Consider the following 15,939-nt stretch of genomic DNA (forward strand, 5'->3'; position numbering starts at 1 on the left):
CCACCCTCAAAGCTCTTTATTTCCCGTATGCGGATGCCCTCTGCCTAGAACCACTGCCTTCCCTGATCCCATGTGTTCGGATCTTCTGCTCCCTTCTTCTCCCCTCCTTCTCTTGTCTGATCACGTCTGTGTACATGCTACACCAGTTCCACAGATGGCCAGCTCTTTCAGGGGAGCAGGGACTGTTTCTTCTTTGTCTTGGTAAAACTAACCCTGGCATAGAGCTTGGCACAAAGAAGTGCTTAAGAAAATACCAACTCTATAAACACATATTAAAAGTAAAAGCAAATCTAACCTGGACCATTCGTATTCAAAACACACTTCATTTCAAATGAATAACATCAAGTGCACAGAACCATAGGAAATGTGTCCCATGTTATTCAAGTTCCCCCAGTTGCAATTATCATGGGGAAAATTTGCAGTGAATGTTTTCAATGTTAATCAGCCACACACCAACTGGCACTTACAAAGTGTTCATTTCTCAACAGTCTAATCTAGAGTCAAATGAGCTGTGCTAGGGTTCTTCCTTCAAAGTCTTTGATACACGAAGAATTCATACTAGGCTCACTGTATGGAGTTTGAAGTTAAGCCTCTAATAATTTTGCAGACTTAAACATCTTGTACACAGAATATGAGAGGAGCCAGAAATGTTAACTCAAAAGTGAGCAGAAACAAATACCATGTACCATATGTGCTTTCATTTACTCCATTTTAAACCCAAACACGTCACAATATAATTTGTCCTAATTATCGATATTTTTAGTACCCCAAAACATCCACGAATATAACTGAAAGTTGATGAAGACCAAGTTAAATGTATGTCTGGACTAAAAATCATAGACAAACAACCACAAAGGGTAGTAGTTTGATTCTCTAAACATGTCTAACTATGCAGTCTGCCCTTTAGAGAATAGAAGACAGCTGGATAATCATCACATGAAATACCTTAGGGAGAGGGCAGCCACAATTATATTTAAGAAAAAAAGAAATCCCTCCCCAAACTAAGCTGAAAATACATAGGTTTGTAAATGGCACCTAAGAGCACCTTTTGATGCTGCTGTTGAGTGATGTGGTATTAGATTTTAGGGATAAATACATGAAAACACCTAAAAGGTTAATTAACATCACAGAGTTACCGAAGATGACAAAGCATTCCCCATGCAAGAATGAGCAGGAAAGCCAAACCTATACTAGTCCCTTGTAATGGAAAGTACAAAGTAGAGGGTGCACCTTTGGATGGAGTCAGAGCCAGATTAACTAAAACTAGCTAAAACATCAGCATCTGAGACTGAGTGTTATTGTAGCCTTGAAGCATTCTGTATAACTATCTAATCCCAAAGCTATAGGCCAATACTCAAAATCTCTAAAAATATATTTAAAGGGCAGGTTTCTCTTCCCTATAACTCAGCCCCTCTACATTTTAGTCAGAGTATTAATCAACAAAAGTTGTGATAGTGAGCCAGAACATATACCAAAGACTCTAATTTTAACAAGCCTTGGGCCAAGCTTAGCCTAATTGATAGAGGATGGAGGAACAGGATCTAACAGTTCTTACCTGTTGGAGGCTGTCCGTAAGAGGTTGCATATGCAGTCTGCCCATACGTTGCGGTTGTCTGAGCCTGTGTATAGCTGACATCAGTAGGTTGCCCATAGGTTCCATAACTTTGTTGCCCATATGCCTGCTCCAAAGAGAAACCACAAAGGTTTAGTATCAAACCTCCAGCTGAGCCGCTCCGTTTACTGTTCAATTTCTAAATTACTACCCAGAAGGACAAAGTCCAGACGAACTCTTTTCTAGGCAGGAGAGCCACAGGAGAGGGATGTGCTGTCATGTGGAATCTGAGCTCTGGCATTTAATCCACACTCTGCAGGCCAGGCAAAATCTCCAAGGCAAACATGAATGAGTGCTTGTTATCTCTTACTCAATTTCTTGCATTTTGGTAACCCGAACTCCTGAAGTCAAAGGCCCTGCTTGGCTCTTTAATCAGCCAAACTCCAAGCCAACTTTGAAGAAAGGGAAAGTAATGAGGACCCAGGTGTCAGCCTGCCAGAGCTGGATCAGGAGACAGAAGCAAATGATACAAGAAAAGCCCAGAGAGGGAATGAAAGTAAGTCTGAGTTCACCAGAGGATATTTTGGTCACCTGGGCATGCATCTGATTAAAAAGCACAGACTAACAGTTATAATCACTTGAAAGAAAATGGATGTGAACATGCTATAGCTTACGAAAATAAGCGAGCTGGAAGAACACTACCTTTTGAACTAAAACAATCCGTAATATTTAAAAGTAGACAAGAAATTTACTGTTCTTTTGCCTTTGAGCATTACCATTCTCACTGGCTTAATCTGAAGGACCAGTTACACAAGAATTGTCAGTCAGAACATCATGGTTGTACCCAGGAAGCTTTTCATGGTGCAGATTAGAAATTAACTTGAAGTCACAGAACATTTCAAATTTGGTGTTAAACTTTAAAAAATGAGAAGGGACAGTTCTGTCACACAACACCCCTCAAGTTTCCTTATTTAAATTTTTACTTTTTTTATTTACATTTTTATTATGTTTGCAGTTCACCTTTCTTCCCAACAATTACATTGGAAAAAAGGGGACGATCAAAGAAGCAAATAGGCCAACATTGGGGTCAAAGGAAAGGGAGAAGGCCCTTTCTGGGAAGTCTCTGGCCTACAGAAAACAATAATGACCAACATGGAATTGAAACACAGGTGTGATTGCTAAGCTTAGATCAACAAGATTCCAAAAAGTCAAAAACGTATGTGAATACAGAAAGGATCTGTTATTTCTTAGGTGAAGGAGCTCCCAGCCTGGGAGCTACTTGCTTTCCCCCAACCCTGAGGAGTTCTATCTCCAGGCCCAACAATCTACCTGCTATGTCATATTGCCTCTACATCATGTGCTGACATTAATAAAATTCTAAGTCTTATATTTGGTCCATCCACTTCTCAAGGACAAGATGGGTGAAACATATCAAGTTAATAATTCATCTGCAAAAGTGTGTGTGTGTGTGTGTGTTATGGCAGCTGAAAAACCTAATGTGTTCTTAACACCCACTTAAAGAAAAGCATGACGACCCCCCCCCAAAAAAAGGTGACAGTTCAAAGCAGCTAGGATCCTGGATAATATTCTCACCATAACCCTATACAGTAACTGAGGTTTAAGTAATATTATCTTATACTAGATAATATTATGTGAGTCTCTACAATTTTTAAAAGATTATATAACTGTGCATTGCTATCAATTGGGTATTATATTTTAGGAAGATGAACTGAGGTGCATCCAAAAAAGGGGTAACAAAAATGATTAAGGGACTCAAGTGCAGAACACACAAGGATTGATTGAAGGAAATGGGAGTGTTTAGCTTAAAGAAGAGGGAATCAGAATAGCCACATTCAAGTATCCCAAAGGGTAGAACTAGAAAGCATGAAAAGTTGCAGAGGGTCAGAAGTCAGTTCCATGAAAATAAAATAATGAGAGATTCCTAAAAGTTGACCTTCCTGGTCTGGAAATGGCTAATATTCAGAAATTCATGTTATAACAGGCACCTGTGTTACTTCTGGTGCTCTAGTTAGACCTTGTGATTCTAAAGCATTACAGATTTCCCATTTTTCAGTGAGGAAATACAGGCTCAAAGAGGTTTAGTAATTTGCCTAAAACTATAGACTAATTACACTTCTACAAACAAAATCACTCTGAGGTATACTGATGCCCACAGGGATATTATATATTCAGGAAAAATTGCATTTCTTTAAACACAACTCCTACATTTTTGTCAAAAAAGCCTAAATTAAGTTCAGGTGTAAAGTCAAAAATCCGTCTGTTCCGGCTGCTGTTTGAACAGGCTGGTACAATAACCCTAGCAAATATACATATGTGTCAAGATTACCTGGGTGGTCTGTGCATATCCTTGAGCTGGCTGGGCTGCATAAGCACTGTAGCTGTAAAGAGAGATAGAGGGCAAATACTGAATATACCAAATGAATATACAGGCTGCCATCACAGCTTGTGTGTTGAGGGGGGCAAAATGAAAGAAATATTGTGCCTGGACCTCTTAATGTCTATGGTAATAGAGCGATGAACATTACTTACCCCTGCTGGGCTGCAGCTTGACTGTAGGTACTATAGTCTAGAGGAGAGAAGGAGGAAAAGAATAGGTTAAATAAAGCAGAGGTGAAGAGTACAAGGCAAAAACAAGCAAAACAAATGTCAAGTGGGAAATCCTAAATTTGGGGAGTGGGGTTCACTTACAGAGTAACATGAAAGAAAATGGTCACATTCTCATATGCCATACTAAAAATGGAGTCCAATTACTTGCTAAGTAATTTTTTAAAAATCAAGGTCACTAAACATTTAAATTTCTGAGTTAGCTCAACTAGATAGAACATAGTGCCTGCTCCTAAAGCCAAGGTCATGGGATCTAATTTCTTATAGATTCCTGAGCTGCCCAGATGCTGCCAGTGCTCTGCCTACAGATCTCAAATACATAACCTCTGATCATAAGACTGATCTCAAGGTCAGGACCCTAGTAAGAACTCACATTTATATAGTGCTCTAGATTTGCAAAGCACTTCAAAAATCTCTCATTTGATCTGGGAGGCAAGTACTTACTATAATCCCCATTCTACAGATAAGAAAACTGAGTCTGAGAGGCGTGAAGTATCTGAGCCTCCCCACTTACCCCCAAATTAAATTGTAGGTGAGGAAAGACAGACAAGTAAGAATGGAAAAAAACATTGCATTTGGATTCAAATCCTGACTCTGCTGCTTCCTGCCTAAGTGACCATAGGGCAGCATGGTCACCTTCCTTACGCACAGATGAGTGGAGTTAGACCAATCTCCAAAGCCCTTTCTAGCTAGGAGCTCATGACCCCTGAATGCAGTCCTCAGGGGATAGACTAGACTGAGCCTAGAATCAGAAAATGCTGAGTTTAAACTAGGCCTCAAACACTAACTTAGCTCACAACCTCAGCCAAAGACATAATATTTAATCACACAAGGCCACAAACACAGTAGGCATGTATAGATAGCAGCAAAAACTCTATCAATTTTCATATCAAACTTTCATTTTCGATGTTATAGCACATTGGGGTAAAGGGAGAAAAAAGGACTATTTCATTTCCCCTCATAAGAACAGTCTTATTTAAAACAAAATTAATATGTTCTCTCATATCCTTTAAAGCATATAAATATGGGAGGGGGGGAGAGAGAATATTTTTAAAAAAAAATTTACTTTCCAATAACTGCCGCCTAATGGTACCCATGTGGATAATTCAAGAGAAACTCTGAAAAAATTATTCAGAGAATATTCAGAATGGGAATTCTCTTATTCTGAGACAACTGTTTCACTTGTTACTAGTGGAACCTAGCCCACAAATAAATTAGTATTAATAAGTCGATTTTTTCCAATCTTACCAGCAAACAAAGCAATGCAATATAAACAAGTAATTTCTATCGAGAAACAAATGTCTTGATGAGTTAATGGGGGGAAAAATTGGAAGGCTGAGTTAACAAATGTTAAATTGCACTGTTAAAACATAGGTGGGAGTGGGGAGCTTGATGGATTTAAAAATAAGCAAAGTATGACAACTATGGCAAAATAGTCTATATCAAGCAAAGAAGTATTTTCCTCAACAGGGAAGAATGCACACTTTGTTCTAAGAAAGATACAACCATAAAGGTTGAAACAAAAAAGTCCACTCTTGTTCCTTCAAAGGCAACAGTTTTACTCTTTGTGGATTCTAGTCCACCTTTAAATCCTCTGCCCTTGGGCGAGAGCTGTTTCTCATCTTTTTCCAGCATCTTTCAAATCTATTTATCTTTTCAGTATATAACATGTAACTTTTTCAACTTCCCCCCCCCATACTGCTTCAAAAATCCTGACTCATCACTCACCACCATCTGCCTAAGCTATCTACGATAAATAGAAATCTATTCAATAAAATCTCAAACATTTCCAGTAACATCCTTCCTGGGGCAAATTTTCTTCTGACCAAATAAAATGATCTAAATATCAAACATTTTCACTCTAGTCATATTTAAAACTACCTGACCTGTGATCTTCATCACTGCATCAGTTTGGAAATCACTGACATCTCAATTTTATTTTTACAAGTGTATTTTTGCACAATAGGGGGTGGGTTGTTGTTTTTGGGGGGGTTTGTTTAGATCAAAGCATTAAATTAACAAAGCTGTTGCTGAAATCTTAAAAGAATCATCAGCAATTCTCCATTTTTGATAAAAAGTTTCAGCAAAACATACCAAAAAGCCAAGCCCCAGTTATTTAAAGCCATTTTCTTCCATAAGCACAAAACATCACAAACACAAAATGTTACACAGCTTTTACTAATCATACTGTATAATCATCAAATACTAATCAATAATAATCAAATCTACAGTGGCTCTCAGATTTGCCATAAAACTACAGATTATGTATGAGCTTTTTATAAAAAGTTGAAATAGCTCGGTGACCTGGTAGATAAAGCACTAGGCCAGAAGTCAAGAAAGTTCAAATCGAAACTCAGAATCTTCCTTACTGTGTGACCCGGACAAGGACCTAATTGTTCTCAGCCTCAGTTTCCTCAACTGTAAAGTGAAGATAACGGTAGCACAGCCTTTCCCCTCTCTCAAGTTGTTATGAAGATCAATGCAATATCTGTGAAAGACTTAAGTTCCATGCCCAGCCCATAAAGGCACTATATAAATGCTAGCCATTATTATTATTACTGCTATTATCAAGAGTCTTAAGACGAAATGTCTTAAAAAAAAAACTACTTTAAAGCTGAAAAGAGAATCTCAGACAATGATCTAGTTCATGGTCCTTAATCTGGGGTCCACATATTTAAATTTTTTATAACTGTAACTAGCTTCTTTTATTTAAAAAAAAAATGCATTAAAAACATTGAGGGGATGCAAAGTACCATTGAGAACTATAACACAAAAAAGGCTAAGAATTTCTGATCTATGTCCAATCTTATTCTGCAGAAGTGGAGCTCAAAATCTTACAAAGATTTGTAGCTTTTTACTATCTTTATATTATACTAGTAAGCAAAAAGGAAAAAAAAAAAAAAAAAAAGGACTAAATTCCAGAGTGGTGAGGATGACTTCGAAGACACAGCTAATTTAATTCAGTTTTGCTGTATTGAAAAACAACAAACTACTTTTTACACAACTAGGTAAGTCATATATTTTTAACAAAGGTTATTCCTTCTCAACCTCACAAAGGTAGAATAGAAGCAAAGAAGAAAACTGAAAATACCCTTAAGTAAGTATTCACTGAGCCACTATGAGGTAATTAGTGACTGATTCTACACTAACTTGATATCTTTTTATTAGCTATCAAAATCAGAAAGTACCTTCTGATGAAGGGGGGGAGTTTTCCAAATCGATTTTTAAGCAAAATCAAGAGCAATTCCCCCCAAAGCAAAAAAGATGAGGCTCAAAGAAAAAGATCTACTTGTGCACTACCATCCTTTATGCATTTCACACAAAGGTTTTTTTTTTAAGTCATTCAATCTTACTTAGGTCTGTATCATATAAGGCCCAGGTTTTACTTGTCAGCTTAGGGATAAATAGAAACCAGAGTGCCTCAGGACCCTGACATGCAGAGGGCAGAGACCTAATGCAAGGTGAGGGCCTGCAAGAGGCTCCAAGTATCCCAGAAAATAAAATACACCGAACCTCTAAGAACAGTTTGTTACATCTGAGCTGACCCACTTCTAAGTGCGAGAAATCCTTCCTTTTCATTATATTTTAAACTAAATCATAGAATCAAGCAAGTCAACAACTTTCCTTCTGCCCAAAGGCAGGGAATCAACCAGGTTTTCCAACAAAGGTTTTACCAAAAGGTACAAAGATTTCTTAGCCATCATTCAGGACACTTTCTAACCTTTGTTTTTTTTTGAGATCAGAGTTCCCAAATGGTTGGGTTGCAGGAGTATCAGGCTTTGGAGACCCCAACCCACCTACTAATCAGCTGGGAAAACCTCTGGAGACAGTTTAAAGTCCAATGCAGACCTTTCCCAGCTCTAAAGCCCGTGTCAGACCCAATGCAGCCTCTCGTCCCAACACCTGACTCCCCGTGGGGTCCCGAACTTCACAAAGGCCGGACACAATCCCTCCCAAAGGATCCAGGCTGCCTTTCAAAATCGGAGCAAAGAACAAGCCATTTCCCCTTATCAAAAACTGTTAGCTCAGCGTTTCCCTTTTCAGTTTATTTTCAAAAGGGCGTTCGCAAGGCCGGGATTAAAAGGCCCAAAGAGGCCTCTCTGTGCCCGCTCCCAGCTGTGCCGCCGCTGCAGACCCAGGACCCTTGGCTGGGCAGCACAAACGGGGGGCGCTGGTACAGACAAAGGCAGGGCGACAGTGCGGACTCTACCCTCCGGGCGCTGCGAAGGCCAGCTCGCCCTCGCGACCCGGAGGACCTGCCTCAGTTTCTCGCAGGAGGCAATAACGAAGGGCACCTGCGCCACCTCCTGGGGCCGCCGCCGTCCGGAGGAGCGGGAGGTGACAGGTCCTCTGCCCCCCGAGAAATGACAGCGGGGAGAACAAGGGAGAGGAGGGGGGGAAGGCCGTGACCGAGAACCCCGGGCCCCGGGGGGCAGGGAGACGCAAGAGGGCGGTGCATGGCCGCTCAAGCCCCTCCAACCGGCATTCCCCCGGCGCCAGCGAGTTCGCAGGCCCGGGAGGCGGAGGAAGAAAAACAAACGGCACTGCCCTCGAGGAGCTTCCATTCCAAGGGCGTGACGGCCGCGGGCCCCGGTAAGGGCAGGCCCACGTGGCGGGCAGGGAACGCGGGCCGCGGCGAGGCCTCGCCCGGGGACACAATGGAGGCGGCGGCGGGCGGAGGACCGCGGCCCGGCCGAACCAGCGCGAGCCCGGGCGCGAAGCGGCGGGAGCGGGAGCGCGCGCGCACGCCCGACTCCCTCCCCTCTCGCCGCGCGCCCCCGCCGCCGCCTCGAGCCCCCTCCCCGCCCCCGCCGCAACGAGCCGCAGCCGCCCCCCCCATCCCGGCCCGCTCCCCGCCCACCCGCCAGAGCGCCCGGTGTGGGGGAGGGGACGGCGGAAGGTTCCAGAATCCCACCCGCCCGCGGGGGGAGGGGAAGCGAGGTAGGCCCCAATCCCGCCCCACGGCCCGCCGGGCAGCGCCGCCGCCCCCCACTCCCTTGCCCCCGCCCCCCGAGAAGCCCCCCGCGGTGTCGTCTTCATCCACGAAGAACTCGGTTCCCCCGGCCGCCGACGCGGCACGCCCCGAGCCCCCCAAGCCGGCCCTGCGGCCCGGCGCCATACTCACCCGTGGACGCCATTTTCTCTCCTTCCTCCTCCTCGTTCTCTCAACGTCCGTCTCTCTCTCCCTCGGTCGCTTGCCCTCTCGGCGCCGCACTGCGCAGGCGCGGACCGCACAACCTCGGGCTCTACCACTCGGATTGGTCCTCCGGGGGAGGAGGGGAAGAGGCGAATGAGGTGGAGTGAGGCGAGGGGAGGGGTTTCCGACCCAACACTTTCCCAAGTAGGGAGGGGGTGGGGTCCGGAGGCTGGGGGCGTCTAAGTATCTCCGGAAGCGCCACGAGCCGCCTCTACGGACTGGCCCTGGGGGTGGGGCGGTCTCGGATCCAACTCCCCGACGAGGCGGAGATTTGGACAATGGTTCAGTCCTGAGGCTGTTAGGGACCGTTTCACAATAGGCCTCCCGGAGGAAAAACGAAGAGGAGCGAGATCGTTGGGGGAAGGGATCGTGGGGCCGTGGCTCAACTGCTGACTAATCCTGGTGGGGGGAGTGTAGCGGGAAGCGCAGGTTGGGCTCTTTGGGGCGAACCTCGGGCCTGTTTCAAATGGCACTTTCCGAATGGGCCGGCCTAGAGAAGGTCGGGGGCACGCAGCCTTGGGTCTCGGTGCCCTTGGTTCTGGAAGCCTGGGTTGGACACCCAGGAGTCCTTGCCGCCCGCCCCTCCGAGGAGAACACGCCCTTTCCGGAGAGCTGACCCGGGATTGGCCCGGCCCGTCCGGGGCCCATTTTGCAGTTGAGGAAACTGAGGCCCGGGGAAGAGGAGGGAGCTCCCATTTTGGGATTTGGAGCTGAAAGGAACAAAAAAATGAAACCCTCGGGGAAAGTGACTTATCCAAGGTCATGCGGGCAGTGAGGAAGAGACGGTCCCCTCTCCAGAAGCCCTCGGGCGGGGTTAGCCGGCCGACCTCTCGTTTGGGATCCCGTTACTCCTTGTTCTTGGGCTGCGGGCGGTCCCCACGTTTTAAATTCTGCTTTTGCGGACATTTCTCTCTCCTCCCCTCCCTCTCCCCTGCCTTGTAAGGGACAAAAAGTTAACAAGAAGAGGGGAAAACCCAAAGCAAGCCCGAGAGCACCGCCTGGAGAGCCGGGGCGCCGCGGGCCGGCCTGCACCCGGCGGAGAGGGATGGCCCTGACGTGGGAGGCGTCCCCGGGGCACTCCCGGGCCCCCACGTTAAAATGCCCCGCAGGGAGGGCTCCGGAACGCCCGAAAGCGCCGCGCGGCCGGCGCTCCCAGGAAGCCCTTAGAGGTCGTGGATTGACTCCCCGGAGCGGGTGCATTTTTAATCCGCAAATCGGGCTGAGCAAGAGCGAGAGCCCCGTGTGCCCGCCGGGAGCTCATAATCTACCTGCGGGGGACGGGCGGACACAGGTTTCAAAGTCCTTTCAGAAGAGAAAGTGCCCATAAAGCTCCTGCGGGGGGCTCCAGCCGGCTCACATTCTTGGACCCCTCGGGAGTCTGGGAGACACTGGAGGGCTTTGCCGGTTCCTTCTCTAGCTCACTTTACAGGTGAGGAAACCGAGGCACCCAGAGTGAAACGACTTATCCACGGTCACACATCCTGCTCTGACTCCTGGCCGCCCCACAAACCCCCTCTCCCGCTGCTCCCGCGGCGTCACCCTCGCCTCCCGCATCCAATATGTCCCCTCCCCCCTCCGTCCCCATCCTTGTCTAAGGGCCTCATGCAGGTCTGACCATGTCACCACTGCCCTGCTCCATACCCTTCAGTGGCTCCCTGTTATCTCCAGGACCAAGTATCAAATCCTGTTTGGTGTTCATAACCCTTTATACCCTGGCACCTTCCTATCTTTCCAGTTTTATTACACCTAATACCCACAGGCACTGCCTCTTGTCTGTTTTTTATCCTAGAATTCTCATTTCCCACCTCCAGGTGTTTGCCTGAAATTGTCTCCTTCCCCATCTCCACCTCCAGCCAGCTTTCTGGACTTCCAAAGCTCCGCTAAAATCCCATCTTCCAGAAGTCTAACATAATCCTCCTTCATTCCAGTGCCTTTCTGGATGATTATCTCCAATTTCCTGGGCATGTACGTTGTTTATACAGAGGTGAAATGAGCTGCCTATAATAATCACAGAGTTATTAAGTACACAAGGGAGGATTAGAACTCAGGGCTTTCTATCTCCACGTCTAGACCCTATTGACTCTGCAAAGCTGCTTCATCTGGGGTACAGTGACCAAAATACTGTCCAGTCGGCTTTGTTTTTCCCCCAAGGTAATTGGGGTTATGTAATGTCCCGGCTAGCTTTCTGGAGATCCTCCGGAAGGACCTTGGCAGGACAGACTGGACGAGAATGGACAAGAACAGAGTCCAAAGTCTTTGGACAACACAGTCTTACACTGGTGTGACCCAGTCTCTTCCAGCACTCTGACAGTCTCACTTCTGAGTCTGACTTTGTCCCCAGGTGAGGTGCCCGATTACAATTACATAACTAGAACCATTCCATCCCCAGGCTAAGAGCTAAGTATGTGTAAACTAGAGAACCATCATCTCATCAATTCCACTGAGTTAACACCTTGTTTCAAGTTTACTTTCCCAAAGTTCCACCCTCTATTATTATTATTATTGTGTCTGAGGGCAGATTTGAACTCAGATCCTCCTAACCCTAGAGTGTGCGCTCTATGCACTGAGCCATCTGGCTGCTCACTGCATTACTCCAAGGTCTCAAGTGTGATCCTCTGCTCTCTACAACTAAATATCTATAAAAATCCCTTTGACCTCTAAGTCTGAAAAAAAATCCCTTTGACCTCTAAGTCTGAAAAACTTCAGAAATGAGTTGGGACTTGAAAAAACGAGGAAGGACAAGCAGAAGGGAGGGATTAAAGAACCAGGGGAAGAAGTAGGCCTTGTTAAGTGATATTCATTGACTATTGATTGTGCTTATAGATAGTAAGTTCGAAAGTAAAGGGCACTCCAGTTTGAGAGCAAAGAGAACTCAAATAGTATGACAAAGAGGGCTGCTCTGGTGGCCAGGAAACCCACTTGGCCCTTCCAGGAGAATGTAAGCTTCTTGAGGGCAGGGACTGCTGTCTTTGCATCCCTAGTACCTAGTAAATGGAGGACTCCAAAGAGCATTTTTCTCACAAGTAATTTTGTCAGACAGGAACAATTTTTGCTTTGAATCAAAGGCTGAATAGCCAATCGACAACCACTAATTAAATCTTACTGTGTGCCTGGTACCTTGGCAGGAATACAAATTCAGGCAAAACCAATTGAAAGGAAAGACAAAATAAGCAGAGAGTGTGAACAGGGCCTGTACACCCGAATCAAAGCCATCTTGTGGTGGTGCAGAAAAGGAAGAAACTACTTCAGAACAAGGAGGGAGAGGATTGGAGAATCTGGCCTGGAAAGGTTGAAGCAAGTGTGACATTTCCATAAGATCCCTGAAGAACCAAGTGGGAACCTAGCCTGTCAGAATATTGGGAATTTTCTGAACCGGGGGCTCAGAGTAAGTGTGATGAACTCAGAACTTGTCATCTAAAATGAACTTTTTTTTTTTATTCATTTTTCCAAATTATCCCCTCCCTCCCTCCACTCCCTCCCCCCGCCCCCCCATGGCATGTAATCCCATACATAAAATGAACTTCTAAAACAAAAGGAGAGAATCAGATTAACTTTAGGCACTGTTTTGTTTCCCAATCTTAAATGAGCTAATGATTGTCACAGGAATGTTCTCCTTCTTCGAGGCTACTTAGAACCCCTAGCTGCTCTCAGACTTCAAGAAAACTTTCCTTCCTCAGCTTGCCTCTATGTGACACTCCATCTATAGCCTTCACATCTGGAGTGCTCTGCCTCAGCTCCGCTGGCTTTCTTCACACTGAACTCAAGTCCCACTTTCAGCAGAAAATGTTTCCTGTTTCTCTTCCTCATCCCCACCCCTTTTCTTCTAAGAAATTCTTAATTTACCTTTAATTAATAACTATATTTTACTATCATTGATTTCCTTTATAATCCTATGTATATTATACTTTGAAAAACATGATTCTGAGATCGGGTCCACAGGCTCCTCCTGTCAGAAGGTTGAAAGGTGAAAACCCCTTGCCTGAGATCATCTTCCATTTAAATGATGCTTTTTCCACTAAAATATGAATTTCCCAAGAGAAAAGCCCATGATTTTCTTTCTATCTCTAGTGCCTGGAACATACTAGGTGCTTAATAATTTTTTATTGATTACCTGACAAAACGAATTTGTATTTGTTTTTTAAATCTTTTATTTGCTCAACTGTGAAATTGTGTTTTCTCCACAGAACAGAAGTTCCTTGAGCACAGGGCCTGTGCATTTTCCCTTTCCACAGTGTCTTTTTAGTTCAGTACTTAATTAGTGAGCTAACTGTCAATGGGCAAAATCTACAAAAGCACTCAGAAAAAGCAACTGATCACCTGGCCTGACTTTGTTATGGGAAAAACTGGCCTAACCAGGTTAGTGACCTCCCTCCCAGAGTACCCGGCAAGAGTGTGGAATAGCTTCTATGTGACTATGGGATGGTCTCTCTCTCTCTCTCTCTCTCTGGGCCTCAGTTTCCCCATCTGTCCACTAAACTTTTAATATTTCAGGCTCTTCAAGACCACAGATAGACTTGTTTAGCCATTCCACAGTAGATGAGCATCTACTTTGTATCCAAGTCTTTGCTACTTCAAAAAGTGCTGCTATAAATACTTTGGAGTTTATGGGGACTTTCTTCTTATCAATGACCACTGCAGTATACTTTGAAGCATAAAGGCCAGGGATAGAAGCTTGTGGACATTTTAGTCAATAGTTTTACTTGTATAATTCCTAATTGATTTCCAAAAAAGTTGTCACATATGTCGATCTGCCTACCTTCCTACAACCCCTACAATGTTGACTTCTATTAACCTTTTCCTGCTATATTTTGTCATCTTTGCTAATTTGCAGCATGCAATGAAACCTCAGGGTTGTTTTTATTTTTATTTTTCTTATTTCAGATATGGAGCATTCTCTGTTGTGAATACTTTGTAATTCTTTTTTAAAAGAATTTTTCATATCTTTTGACCACTTATTTATTGGGGAATGGCTATTACATATGTGTATATATATATATATATATATACATACCCACATTTATTTAAATTTTTTCAATTAATTTTATAATTATAATTTTTTGACAGTACATATGCATGGGTAATTTTTTATCCCTTGCACTCCCTTTTGTTCCAAATTTTCCCCTCCTTCCCCTCACCCTCTCCCCTAGATGGCAGGTAGTCTTATACATGTTAAATGATACACACATATTTATTGTTTCTCTTTCTTGAATACTAGACACTTATCAGAGAAATTTGATATGAAGATTTTTTTTTCCATTCCATCACTCCCTTCTTATTGTAGGGGCATTGTTTCTGTTTGTGCAGATGTGTTTCAGTTGCAAGTAATCAAGATCATCTATTTTCTTTTATAATTGCCTCTATCTCTTATTTGGTTAAGAATTCACCTATCCATAACTGTGAGGGAGATATATTTCTTTCTTAATTTTTAAAATAATATGATCTTAAATATTAAGGTCATCTCTCCATTTGGAATATAGTGTGGAAAATGTCCTGTACGTGTATATAGTATGTTCAGAGAAAATTGGCATTTCTGATGTGAAGACTTATGGAAGCCTTTTCACTGCCACTTATCTGTATTTAGTGTCTGCCTTCATTCAACTTTCACCTGTGGCTCCAAGAAACACAGTAGGCGCACTCTGGTAAAACTCTCAGTAAAAGGGTATATCGTTGAAGGTAACTGACAGGCTTCAAACACTTTGGTGAGGTAGAGGATTTTTTCTTTTTTTTTTTTTTTTTACTATTTAAGTAATGTTTTATTTTATTTTTTAGGCATACATATTTATCTTGATGCACAAGAAAAATCAGATCAAAAAGAAAAAAAGTGAAAAAGAAAATTCAAGCAAACAACAACGAAAGTGAAAATGCCACGTTGTGATTTACATTCAGTTCCCACAGACTGAGCTAAAGGATTTTCTACCCCAAGCATGGCAGAAGGGGCAGATGACAACAATTTGTTCCAGTTGACCCCAATGGCACTTGAAGTAGGTGCTTATTCAGACATGGTCATCGGTTACATCTTGGACTGTTACTCGTCATCTTGACTTTGTCCTGCTACTAGACTTCAATGGAAGAGCGAGGCTGAAAACTTTTTGAAATTTGGTTTTACTTGAATCGAATTCATGCACAAGTCAAGACACCATCCCATGATATTGTCAACTCTCTTCAAAAATAAATGACAAACAATGTGAAATATGGTACAAAGTATTGGTCTAATCCTAATTTCTGCTTTCCAATCGGCCCAGTAGCTTTTTCTTTTTCTTTTCTTTTTTTTTTCTTTTTTTATGAAGTAGAAAGTTTTCCTCTGGGTAATTTATATTTTTCCATTTTTTCCAACGTTGTGTTGAGTTCTGCTGCTTCTGATTCTTCTTGTCTAGTCCGTTCAATCGATCTGTATTTTTTTTAACCAATCCCAGATGGTTTCATGACTGCTGCTCCATAGTATAATTTGAGGTTCCATATTATTTGTCCCATTTGATTTCTTTTTCTAAATGAATGATTATTTTCCTCAAATTCTGCAAAGAATCCCTTTGATGTTCTGATTGGTATTGTTAGCCATTATCATTAT

The 15,939-nt window shown here is 43.5% G+C and overlaps 1 protein-coding gene and 1 long non-coding RNA gene across 4 annotated transcripts in view; one reads left to right on the top strand and one right to left on the bottom strand.

Moving 5' to 3' along the window:
- Positions 1–9,716, bottom strand: part of EWSR1 (EWS RNA binding protein 1) — a 28,457-nt gene extending 18,741 nt beyond the window's left edge. Inside the window, 4 exon segments of the mRNA XM_074294729.1 lie at positions 1,556–1,679; positions 3,900–3,951; positions 4,103–4,139; positions 9,303–9,716. Of these exon segments, the coding sequence (XP_074150830.1) occupies positions 1,556–1,679; positions 3,900–3,951; positions 4,103–4,139; positions 9,303–9,315 (226 nt within the window). The 5' untranslated portion in view covers positions 9,316–9,716.
- LOC141558110 (uncharacterized) lies at positions 9,002–15,575 on the top strand. 3 transcript variants are annotated; one of them, XR_012486965.1, is made up of 4 exons: positions 9,002–9,118; positions 12,500–12,759; positions 13,559–13,730; positions 15,144–15,575. It is a non-coding gene; the product is annotated as an uncharacterized LOC141558110 (long non-coding RNA). The 3 variants fall into 3 exon arrangements; XR_012486957.1 differs by lacking the exon at positions 9,002–9,118 and adding an exon at positions 9,822–11,339; XR_012486962.1 differs by lacking the exon at positions 9,002–9,118 and adding an exon at positions 9,822–10,803.
- Positions 15,576–15,939: the final 364 nt, after the last annotated feature.

This window comes from Sminthopsis crassicaudata, chromosome 1, assembly GCF_048593235.1.
Source record: "Sminthopsis crassicaudata isolate SCR6 chromosome 1, ASM4859323v1, whole genome shotgun sequence".
Lineage (NCBI taxonomy): Eukaryota > Metazoa > Chordata > Mammalia > Dasyuromorphia > Dasyuridae > Sminthopsis > Sminthopsis crassicaudata.